General features: G+C 51.5%; 1 protein-coding gene across 1 annotated transcript; it reads right to left on the minus strand.

Annotated features, from left to right (window-relative positions):
• Window positions 1-619: 619 nt before the first annotated feature.
• F12 (coagulation factor XII) lies at window positions 620-8455 on the minus strand. Its single transcript, XM_032403827.1, has 14 exons — window positions 8286-8455; window positions 7864-7921; window positions 4491-4590; window positions 4266-4336; window positions 3859-3969; window positions 3585-3716; window positions 3323-3427; window positions 3010-3175; window positions 2709-2911; window positions 2423-2630; window positions 2074-2210; window positions 1830-1979; window positions 1151-1299; window positions 620-1054 (listed from the first exon to the last, which is right to left on the minus strand). The coding sequence occupies exons 1-14, from the start codon at window positions 8340-8342 to the stop codon at window positions 887-889; spliced, it is 1815 nt and encodes a 604-aa protein (XP_032259718.1). The 5' UTR covers window positions 8343-8455; the 3' UTR covers window positions 620-886.
• Between the last annotated feature and the right edge of the window lie 3455 nt (window positions 8456-11910).

Genomic DNA, 11910 nt, shown 5'->3' on the forward strand with positions numbered 1-11910 from the left:
GTCTGGACAGCCAGACCTCTCAGCCTGGTAACCATTCAACCCCCAGGATCCCCAGTTTGGTTCAACATTAGGAACATCAGACTCTCCTGGAAATCTGTTAAACAGAGTGCTGGGTCCCAACTCAAAAGAGTTTCTGATTCAGTAGTATGGGAGGCAGCCAGAGAATGTATGTGTTTCTAAAGTTTTCCGCTGATGCTGCTGGTGGTGGTCCAGGCACACTTTGAGTCCCACTGCCCTAGTGCAAGTTGGGGGGGGGGAGTGTCTTCCACATTGCCAGCTCTGAGTCCACACCAGTGTTTTAATGTTAAGCCTTTCTGACCATGGTTCTCAGCCTCCACTGCACATGGAATCACCCGGAGAGTTATAAAAACATACACTACCCATACCATACCCCATCCCTAGAGATACTGACTTAATTGATCTGAAGCAGATCTCAGGCATAGGTTCAGAAAGCTCCCCAGATGATTCTGGTGTACAGTAGAGGGTGAGAACCTCTGTTCTATAAATTTCAAATGTTAATAAGTTAGTTTCAAACAAGGAATAATATATGGAATCACCTTGCTCAGGGCTTGGTACACAGTACCACTTAGTAAACATCAATTGGACATGAATCTCTAGATCTTGCTTAAGATTTCAATAGCTCCTGTTCCCTGAGGGGTGTGGAGAAGTGCACCGGTTTACTGTCTTGGTATTTCCCATCCGGGCCCCTGCAGAGCTGTGCCTCTCAAGCATTTTCAAAAGCACTTTATTGAGTGCCTACTCCATGCCTGGTGCTGGGCTGATGGTGCTAAGAGGAATGGAACACAATCCTTGCCATCCATAATCATGGGCCAGCCACCCTTCCACTCCAGAATCGCACAGGAGGGAAGGACGAGTCCATGGACGGTCAGGAACTGGTGTGCTCCTGGATCCAGGTCAGGTAGCTGGCCACGTCGGTGTACACACCTGGCTTGTAGCGGTCGCCACAACCCGAACCCCAGCTGATGATACCTCGCAGGATGAGCTGGCTCTCTGAGGCCTCGTCCTCACACACTAGCGGGCCCCCGGAGTCACCCTGGGTCGGGGACACGTGGGTCAGCACCCTTGATCTGGGGTCTGCACTTGACCGGGTGGAGGAGGGCGTTGAGCCCAATCCGGCCCATGGGCTCACCTGGCAGGCGTCGGTGCCGCCCTCGAGGAAGCCAGCGCAGAGCATGCCGGTGGTAAAAGAGGCCCCGTGCACGTCGGGGGCGGAGCAGCGCTCGGAAGGGATGAGTGGCACCTGCGCTTCCTGCAGGAAGCTGGAATATTCCCCCGCCCCTGCGAACCGAGAGCGCTTTCCTCACACCCCTCGCGACTCTGCTTGCAGCACACTAATTGGCCTCTATCGCAGCAAGCCCGTGAGGAAGAGAGTTGCTGTTAACACCATTTCATAGACAAGAAAACTGAGACCGGAGAAGAGCCGGGATTTGAATGGGCGGGTCGGAGCAGGACTGCTTTGGAACCCCACCCCCACTTCCCACCCAACGACTCAGAACAATGCACCCCAATTAGCGAACCGACTGCCCCGCAAGGCCGGCATCCTTGTTAGCCCTTGCATCGCAGCACCCAGAAAGAACCAAGAGAAAGTGTGATTCTCTCTGTACCCCTTAGGAGACTTGGGGACACTGCCCCCCCCAGCAGTGAAGCCCAGGCCCTGGCAGGAGGGGACTGCAGAGACAAAGGCCCTGCAAGTCCTCCCAACCCACGAGGTCAACGCCACCTGTCCCTAGTGGTACCAAAACTGCGGGTTTCTCTCGCCTACCCCGGTGGCCAGAGGTGTCCCTGCCGCCCCCAGCCGTTCTGCCTACCCTCGAACTGGTGGCCCCAGCCGGCCACCTCGCAGAGCGCGGCCTCTGGCTCGGCTGGGCTGGTAGCTCCGCTCCGCAGGCACACCGGCTGAACGAAACGCGACGGGAGCGCGCACTGGCCGTCCGCTCTCTCCTGCAGGCGCAGCAGCGCTAACGCAGGCGGGGAGGAGGGTGAGACCCGGGCGCCTGGACTCGGAGCCCTCCCCCCCTTCCCCCTGGTCGCCGCGGGGGCGCCCCCACGCACCCAGGTCGTGCTGGTAGGTGATGGGCGAGAAGGCCTCGTGCAGGTGGTACGCGCGCACGGCCAGCGTCTGGCACTGCTCACAGCTCTGGTTATGGCGGTCCTGGCCGAGCACCACCGTCAGCTCCTCCGGCGCGGGTCTGCGGGCGGAGGGGGGCCGGAGGGGAGCGCGCTCAGAGCCGGCCACTGGCCTCCTGCTCCTGAGCCCCTTGCTGGGTTTCAGCTTCCTCCGGGGGGCGCTGGGGAAGGGTGGGGGGTGGTAGGGCAAGGGTTCGGGTGTCGCGCGGAAGCTGGGCACGTAGGAGAGAGGAGCTAGGGTCCCGGGCGGGGCGCCGGGCGGGCGGGGACTCGCCGGTCCTGCAGGCAGTGAGCCGCCGTCAGCACCCAGCAGGAGGCGATGAGGCTGCCGGCGCAGAAACTGTGGCGCCAGTACAGCGCGGCGATGTAGGGGTGCGCCCCGGGCAGGGCCACCAGTCCCCCGACGACGCGGCTCGCCGAGGACAGCCGTTTCCGGAGCCGCTGTCCGCAGCCCGAACTGGGCACTGTGGGAGCAGCCCAGGCTGAGTGCTGGGAGACGCACCAAGGGTTGGAAGGTAGTTCGCCGTGCGCCCTCCGACTTCCCGCCCCTTCCCAGCTACCTGGGGTCGGGGACTGAGGCATCTGCAAAGCTGAAAGCGAGGGCAAGGGAAGGTCCGGGTGTCCAGAGGGGACCCAGGTTGGAGACAGGCTCTGAGCAGCCGCCAGGGTTGGGGCCTGGCACTGTGCCAGGCGGCAATATTCCCAGCTCAGCCGGTCGCCACTCCACACGAAGCACCACGGGCGGGTGTCATTGTCCGGGTTCCTATAGCCACGGAGGGGGCGCTGTTAAAGCGCGAGGAGCCCCAGAGGGCCCTGGCGCAGAGGGGGACGCCCTACCCGCCCCACCCCCACCCAGTGCACCGGCAGAAGGCATGGTTGCCCAGTCCCCAGTTAAGCGCTTGCTCTGCAGTCACTTTCTGATAGGTGGCCTCTGAGGCCCACGGTTGACACCGGGCGCCCGAGAGCGCAGTCTCGGCTCTACCGCGGTAATGAAGCCCGCGGCCGGCGTAGCAGCGCGCCTCGGTGTCTGGGGAGAGAGGAGGCTCCTTGCAGACAGGAAGCGGTATGTTTTCCCACCACCCTCTCAGCCCCTGTCCCCATTCTCCCGACTCCCGCCCGGGAGCCCTTCCTCTCTGGGGGCGAAGCTTCTGCTTCCCCCAAGATCCCGACTCACCGACGTCGCAGATGCGTCCAGCGTAGCCAGCTGGGCACCGGCACAGGAGGTGGCCCTCCGCCTCTAAGCAGCTGCCCCCGTTGAGGCACGGGTTGGTGCGGCAGGCTGGCGGATGGAGCGCACTGAGCCACCTCTGGGCTCAGAGACACCCCCCCCCCCCCGAGAATTCCCCTTTCCTTGGACACACCGCCCGATTTCCTAACAGCTTCTCCTCCCGGCCTTTGGCCTTCCTCCCAGGCCAGTTCCCCAGCCTTCCACTCACCCTGGGTGGCCAGCAGCTTGCAGTGGGCATCAGGACCCTTGCACTGGCACTTGGCCACACCTGCCGGCTCAAGCCTATGCCATATTTCTTTCTCGTGGAAGAACTGGAGAAGCTGAGGCTCAAAGCACTTCTCTGGGGACAGAGGGGTGGGGGCAGTGGTCTCAGGAGAGGCTGGGATCTTGCCAAGTCTCTGGGGATCTGGAGACCTCTTCCGTAGGCCCAGGACTGCCCTGTTTTCCCCGCGCCCCCTCCCCTGGCTTCTCCGCCTGCTTACCTCTCTGACAGTGCTTCCCAGTGAAGTGTTCTGGACAGATGCAGTGCGGGCCGTGTGGCATGCTCACACAGGTCCCTCCCTGCTGGCAGGGGCTGTGTTTGCTGCAGTGGTCTGAGAGATGGACACAGAGCAAGGAAGAGTGAGGAGTCTGAGTCAGACAGCCTGGCTCATGGGGGCCAAGTCCCTACCCAAACCTGCTTGTGACCTTGGCACTCCCGAGTTTCCATGCTTTATTTACTCACCTGCAAAATGGGGCTACCTTCTTCTAGCTAGAACTTTCCCCTCTGCAGGGAGGGAAGGGTCTGGATGGGCCCAGAATACCAAATGTATAGGGGCTGATGATACCCAGGAGAGTAACTAGTGGGAAGAAGAGGGCTCTGGGCCACCCCAAAGGCTGTGTGTAGCACCTTTCACTTTCCTGGGCTCCAGGCAGTATGCCCATTGCTGGTCCTGCTCAAAGTTGGGGGTGGTGGCACACCTGTAGAAAGAGATGAAGCTTCCCCGCTCTGCCCAGGGGACTGGCCCCCTTCCCTATCAGAGCCCCCTCTCTCCAAGCAGGCTTCCTTGGGCAGAAGGATGGGCAGAATCCATCTCCCACAGGCCCCTGCTCCAACCCCCCCGGGTAGTCTTACCAGGGCCGGGGGCCAGGCCGGCCCCTGTGGATGCATTTATGGTGCAGTTGCCGGTTGTACTGGAAGGGGAAGTAGCAGGGCTCCCCTGTGACCGTGAGAACTGCAGAGATAACACATGCCCTGATGACGTTCCCATGCCCCCTGCCCAGGTGCCACCCCTCAGGGTCTGGTTGGAAAATAGAGAGACTCTTGAAAAGATTACTGTGCCTTCAAGACGGCTTCCTGCTTAAGAGCTTCAGCTCTGGGGCACCTGGGTGGCTCAGTCGTTAAGCCTCTGCCTTCGGCTCAGGTCATGATCCCAGGGTCCTGGGATCGAGCCCCGCATCGGGCTCTCTGCTCAGCGGCAAGCCTGCTTCTCCCTCTCCCACTCCCCCTGCTTGTGTTCCCTCTCTCTCTGTCTCTCTCTCTGTCAAATAAATAAATAAAATCTCTAAAAAAAAAAAAAAAAAAAGAGCTTCAGCTCTGTAATCAGACAGCTGGAGTGGACTCTTGATTTCACCACCTACTCACTGGGTGACCTTGGGCAAGTCTGCCACCCCCAAGAATGCTTGCCACAAAGCAGGCACTTAATAAATACTAGTTGAAAGTAGAGGTCACTTGACCACTCTGAGCCTTGGTTTCCTCCTCTGTAAAATGGCAATGATAATAGTATGGTTGACCCTTGAAAAACCCAAGTTTGAACCGCACAGGTCTGCTTATAGGTGGATTTTTTTCAATAAATACAGTACTATAAATGTGTTTTCCTTATGATTTTCTTAATAACATTTTCTTTTCTCTAGCTTACTTTATACAATTTATAATACATTTAATGTACAAAATATGTCTTAACTGTTTACATTATCGGTAAGGCTTCTGCTCAGTAGGCTACAGCAGGCTATTAGTAGTTAAGTTTGGGGGAGTCAAAAGTTCTATGTGGATTTTCTACAGCAAGGGAGGGAGGGCATCAGCTCTGCTAACCTTGTTCAAGGGTCAACTATACAGTTGAAAAGTTTCAGTTTTGCAAGACGAAAAAAGTCTGGAAATGGAGGGTGGTGATTTTGCAGGACAATAGAACGTGCTTAATACCACTGACTTGTACACTTAAAAACGATAGTAAATTTTATGTATATTTTATAATAAAAATCACTTTTAGTGATGCAGATATAATAGTACAGAAAACATAATTTTAAATGAAGACCAAGTTAAAAAAAGCATGTCAAATGTGGTCCTATTTTTGTACAAATATATTTACATATTCATAAAAAAGAAATCTAGAAGGATATGCTCCAAAGTTTGTAGGAATGTTTTTTTTTTTTAGAAGATGGTGGATTCTGGAGGAATTTTTTTCTTCTTTTGCATTTCTGTAATTTCTAAAGTTTTTACAATGAAAATATTGCTATTATTATTTTTTAAAACAGTACCGTGGAACCTCTCTATTTGCCGCATTTGCAAATCTGCCTTCTTGTGCAAATTTATTTGTAACCCCCAAATCAATTCTCAGGGTGCTTTTATGGTCATTCACGGACATGCACAGAAAGGTAAAAAATGTGAGGTGCCTGAAACACACATCCCCAGCTGAGGTGAAACAAGGTAATGCTCTGCCTCTTGTTTTGGCTCTTGTCCTGTAAAGAAGTGTCCTTTTCACGGCCTATTTAGAGCCACATTTTTGAAATCGTATGCTTCTGGTAGATCCTTTTACTGTTGAAAAAAGCCCCTAGGGGTGCCTGGGTGGCTCAGTCAAGCATCTGCCTTCGGCTCAGGTCGTGATCCCAGGGTCCTGGGATCGAGCCCTGCGTCCGGTTCCCTGCTCCACAGGGAGCCTGCTTCTGCCTCTCCCCCTGCTTGTGATCTTTCTTGCTATCTCTCTCTATCAAATAAATAAATAAAATCTTTAAAAAAAGAAAAAGAAAAAGAAAATGGCCCCTAGATATAGTGTTGATGTTGACGTTCCTAAGTGCAAGCAGACCGTAACAGGTGCTACGGAGAGTGTTTCTGTGTGAGATAAGCTTTGTGCAGGCATGAGTTATAGTGCTGCTGGCCACGGCTTTGGTATTAATGAAGCAACAATATATTAAGGAAGGCATCTTGAAGGAGAAGGACACATAAAACAAGCTTTTATGTTGAGGATTGATGAAAATGTGACTGGAGCTCACAGGAACCTAGTCTTATATTTCCTTTAGGAACAGCCATTCAGTATTTGCTAATTCAGTGGTCTCAGTGACTTTACAGAACATGGCAACCAGGAATGACAAGACTTGACGATCTACTTCAGAGGAGTGTTGTGAAGCTTATATGAGACAATGTCTATTGAACACTTAGCACAGAGTCTGGCCCATAGTATGCGCTCAGTAAGCATTAGCTGCTATTCTGTTGTTAAAGGCTCAGTGGCACTTGCTGAGGGCCAAACCAGGAACAGGAGTAAAGGAAGAGAGAGGAGTCTTAGATGGACCTTTAAGATGTCAATGGGATGGACAGAGAGGAGGAGGACCTCAAGTAGGTGGTCAGGCAAGGGCAGGGCACCCAGGTTGGCTTGGGCAAGAGAGAGGAAAGCAGTTTGGAAGGATGAGGAGAGGAGGCAGAGGCCGGCAGGGCGCCCTAGTGCCATGCTGAGGGGCTGGGCCTGGCCTCAGTAAACCAGGCTTCCCATGGAAGGGTCACAGTAGTTCACAATTCTAGGCAAATATTGAGTGCCCGGAAGAATGAAGGCAATGGGGAGCTGTGGCATGGCTTGAGGAGGGGGGAGATGCAGACATCCCCCATTCAAAAGGGAGCTTGGTAAATAAAAGCTAATACAGTTTAATCATTTACCATGCCACAGTCTGCGGGCTGAGTGCTTCACATGGATTAACAACTCATTTCTCGTCCACAACCCTAAGAGGTTTTACTATTACCAGCCTTTATGGTTGGGGAAATTGAAGCTTAGAGAGGTCAAGTCACTTGCCCAGAGTCACCCAGCACATAAGTGATGAAGCCAGGATTCAGAGGCATTAAAGCTCCAGAGCCCTGCTCTGATCCTTCCTTGTCCATCAAGGGCCCTGACCTCTGGGTATGACTGGTGCTGACTGTGAGAGGTACTGAGGGAAGGGGAAGAAGAGGAGAGGCTAGGGAAATGAAAGAAGACTGGCAGGCCCTGGCCTGGGCACTCAGATACAGCTCAAGCCCTGCCCTCAAGGAGCACACAGTTCACTATCACTCTGGTTCCCCAGTGCCCATGGGCACCACCCCTGGTGCACAGTGGACACTCTGGTCTGAATGCCAGCCAAAGTGGGGACAAAGTGAAGAGTATCCAGGATCCCTCCCCTTGCTCCAAGGGCCCCAAATCGCCATATGCACACTTCCCACCATACTCATTCCCCCCCAAGGGTCTCTTAGGAGATGCAGCCAGGGTACTTACCCACTGTGTGTTCATCCATTCTGTGCTTATGCTCCTTGGGGGCTTTCCAAGGTGGAATCTACAAGGGAGAGAAGAGGGCAGGGAATTTTCCCAGAAGTCATAGCTTGCCTCTGATCCCATGCCAGTTCTCAGCTTCCTCTCACATCTCAGAAATGCAGAAATTTCCTCAAAAGACCTAGACCCTTCCTCTTCCCATTGACTCCTTAAGGTCCCCTCCCCCAGAAATGAAGGCCATGTCCTCATATCCACCAGCTCTGGCTGTCTCTCTCTCTCTCCTCCACCTGGGCCTTATGGGTTACTCTTGCCTTTCCAAAAAGGCCTTCCAGTCACCTGGACCAAAAGGACATGAGCAGAGGCCAAGGCTGTGATAGGGACGCCCAGGGCCATCCCAGCACAATCCTCCTTGTTTCCAAAGCCCTCACCAAAAGCGCTGACTCCAGGCTTCCCAGCAGGGACCCCAGGAACAGCAGAGCCCTCATGGTGTCTGTCTGTTAGCCCAGCTGCTTGCCCAGGAGTCCAGATCAATAGATTGGTCAAAGGTCCCTGAGTCCTGGGAAGCAGAGATTAGTCAAGCTGCCCTCCCGGGCCTGGCAGGGCACAGGCTGTTTGTGGAAAGCCAAGCAGAGTAGCTTCCTGGCTAGGCCACCAAGGGCGGAGGAGTTGAGATTTAGAGTGTGTGGATAGAATGATGAGGAGCAGGTCTCCCCATCTCTTTCACAGATAGTGGGACTGGAAGCAAGAAGAGTGACTTTATGTTTCAGGTCCTCCTGAGGGGAAGTTAAGGAAATCCAAAAGAGGTTTTCTACTTCAGGGATTTTAGAGTCCATGGAAAGTATATTCGTATTCTATTGCTGCCTAAAATTGACCACAAACTTTGCAGCTTAAAACAATACCCATTTATTCACAAATCTGTAGGTTGAAAGTCTGGCACTGTGACTGGGCTTTCTGCTCAGGGTATCACGAAACTGATCAAGGTCAAGTTCTCTGGAAGATCTGGGGAAAAATCTACTTCCAAGGTCATTCAGATCATTGGCAGAATTCAGTTCCTTGCATTTGTAGGACTGAAATCCCAGTTTCTTTGCAGGCTGTCAGCCAGGGGCCAGCCTCAGGTCCGAGAAGCTGCTTCTATTTTTGCCATGTGGCCCCCTCTATCTTCCAAGTCAGCAACAGAGAATCTCCCCCGTGTTGACTCTCTCTCACCCTTTGAATCTCCTTTGCCAGTCAGAACCCCATTCCATTTGCGGGCTCACCTGATTAGGTCAGGCCCACCAAGGATAATCTCATTTTAAGGTCAGTTTATTTGATACCTTAATTACATTTTCAGTATTCTTCTATAGAACATCTAGATTAGTGTTGTAATGAATAACTAGGAGAAGGTATGTATACACCACGGATCCTCGGGACCATCTTAGAATTCTACCTACCACAGAAAGGGAGCCAAGAAAGTAAATAATCCCATGAGAAAAATGCTAAACCAAGAGCTACTACTAAGATGTGCAGTTGGAGCACAAGGGAGGGAGATGGGGTGACATTATTGTTTCTCTTGCCCAAAAATCATTTACCGTTGTTCAGTAGTGACACCCTGATTTTTCCTTTGGGAACCACTCCTCCTTCATCCTCTCTGTGAGTCTCTAGCGCTTCCAGCTCTACCCTCAGTTCTAGGGCTGGGCTTGTGACCTAGGTTTGGCCAATCAGAGCATGGTAACTCTAGGCCACAGCTGTTAGTTCGGGGATAAGCATATACATGTGTGGCCCATCAGAGTCAGCCTTGGGACTTTTGCCAGGACTTTTGGGAAAAGGACACTTTCTTCCCACTGATGTCACCAGGAATGCAAGCCTGGAGATGTTGGTGGCCATCTTTGTCACCGCTTGGGGAGAGCCAGCCTGAGAACGAAGCCTACACATAGGAAAAGTAAAACAAACAGGGAAGGAAGGATGGAGGGATGCTGTGGGAGTCAGCTGTTCCCTGGGATGCATGCCTTTGTATAGTCTTTTCCCACACTAAGTCAGAGTCGGAGCTGTTCTTTGTGTCCAATAGAATATGGTAGAAGCCCAGGTCATAAAAAGGATTGCAGTTTCTGCCTTGCTTTCTTGGATTGCTCGCTCTGGGAGAAGCAGCTGCCATGTTGTGAGGATACTCAAGCAACCTTTCAGAGAGGCCCATGTGAGGAGAAAGTAAAATCACCTGCCAACAACCAAAACCAGTTTGAATGGGCCACTTTGGAAGTAGACAGTGCGGCCGCAAACAACATCTGGCCTGCAACCTCATGGGAGAGAACCATTCAGCTAAGTTGCTTCTGAATTATTATTATTATTTTTTTAGGTATAATTGATTCTTGAACTTCAGAAATAGTGAGAAATGATAATTGATTGTTGTTGTTTTAAGCCATAAGTGTTAGGGTGATTTGTTACCCAGCATTTGATAACTAATACAGATGGATTGATTCCTAATGACTTACTCCATCCCTCAGCTGAGGCAGGAGTGGGAATGTGATCCATACCTGGCCAATCAGAACACTGCCTCTCTCTGTCCTCAGTGATTGGTTCAAAATGAACACCTGACCCAAATCAAACCAATCAGAGGCAGCCCCAGGATTTTTGCTGGAATCTTCAAGGTAGAGGCTTTCTCCTTCCATAGAAGTTGCCTTATTGGTAAGAAGTGAGCATGGGGCTGCTGACAGCCATCTTTAACATCTGAGAGAGTAAACCTGCCTGGGAATAAAGACAATGCAGATTAAAAGCAAAGTCAGAATATGGGAAAGACAAATTTTAAGTGATACTATTTGAGACCTGGGATCCAAAGACACATAAAGTCAGAACTACCACCTCTTCTTTTCAGTTACTTGAACCAATAAATTCCCTTTTTTTGCCTAAGCCAGTTTTAGTTGTAACCAGAAGTCCTAACTGATGCAAGACTTCATGTATTGTTACCAGGAAGTTCCTAAAACAAAAGAAAAGAAAACAAAACAAAACAAAAAACCCCTCATGATCACTCTGTAAGTCAGTAGCTTAAAGTAGGGAAATAATGACTTTAGAAGCAGGAACTGGAAGAAAAAAACAGCAGTGAACTTGAATCAGGAAATCTTCAATTCCATCTTGGCCACCGACCCCTCCCTCCCCCAGTGTGACCATGGGTCAGGGGCTCAGCTTCTACGAATCTTTTTTTGTTTTAATTCAAGTTATTTAACATATAGTATAGTATTGGTTTTAGGAGTAGAATTTAGTGATTTACCACTTATGTATAACATCCAGTGCTCATCACAAGTGCCCTCCTTAATGCCCATCACTCATTTAGCTCATCACCCCACCCACCTTCCCTCTAGCAACCCACAGTTTGTTCTCTATTGTTAGGAGTCTCTTATGATTTGCCTCCCTCTCTGTTTTTATCTTATTTTATTTTTCCTTCCCTTCCCCTATGTTCATCTGTTTTGTTTCTTAAATTACACATGAGTGAAATCATATGGTATTTGTCTTTCTCTGACTGGCTTCTTTTGCTTAGCCTAATACACTCTAGTACCATCCACGTTGTTGCAAATGGCAAGCTTTCATTCTTTTTTTTTTTTTTTAAGGTTTTTTTTTTTTTTGTGCGGGAGAGAGAGAAAAAGGAGGGGCAGAAGGAGAGGGAGAGAGAGAACCTTAAGCAGGCTCCACGCCCAGCAGGTAGCCTGACACAAGGCTCAATCTCATGACCCTGAGATCATGACCTGAGCCAAAATCAGGATTTGGAGGCTTAACCAACTGAGCCCCCTGGGCACCCCCACATCTTCTTTATCCATTCATCAGTCGATGGACATTTGGGCTCTTTCCATAATATGTCAGCCTCTATGAACCTTAATTGCCACACCTCTCTAGGGAGGGAGGAGCACTCACACTGGCCAGCTTGTTGCGATAGCTGAATGGGGATGCATTTGAAAGGCCAGAGCCTGGGGGCACCTGGGTTGTGTAGTCCTTAAGTGTCTGATGCTTGGTTCCTACTCAGGGTCCTCAGGGTCCTGATCTCGGTGGAGTCTGCTTAAGACTCTCTCTCCCTCTGCCTCCCCCCCCACC

This window comes from Phoca vitulina, unplaced genomic scaffold (assembly GCF_004348235.1).
Source record: "Phoca vitulina isolate PV1807 unplaced genomic scaffold, GSC_HSeal_1.0 scaffold6, whole genome shotgun sequence".
NCBI lineage: Eukaryota > Metazoa > Chordata > Mammalia > Carnivora > Phocidae > Phoca > Phoca vitulina.

Bases quoted from the DNA above. Each gene is read 5' to 3' on its own strand.
- F12 (XM_032403827.1), bottom strand. From the start codon at position 8,342: ATGAGGGCTCTGCTGTTCCTGGGGTCCCTGCTGGGAAGCCTGGAGTCA. The intron at 4,591-7,863 runs GTAAGTACCCTG...TTATCTCTGCAG, and splicing joins AATGGATGAACACACAGTGG to TTCTCACGGTCACAGGGGAG. The intron at 1,980-2,073 runs GTGCGTGGGGGC...CGCCTGCGTTAG, and splicing joins CACCTACCAGCACGACCTGG to CGCTGCTGCGCCTGCAGGAG.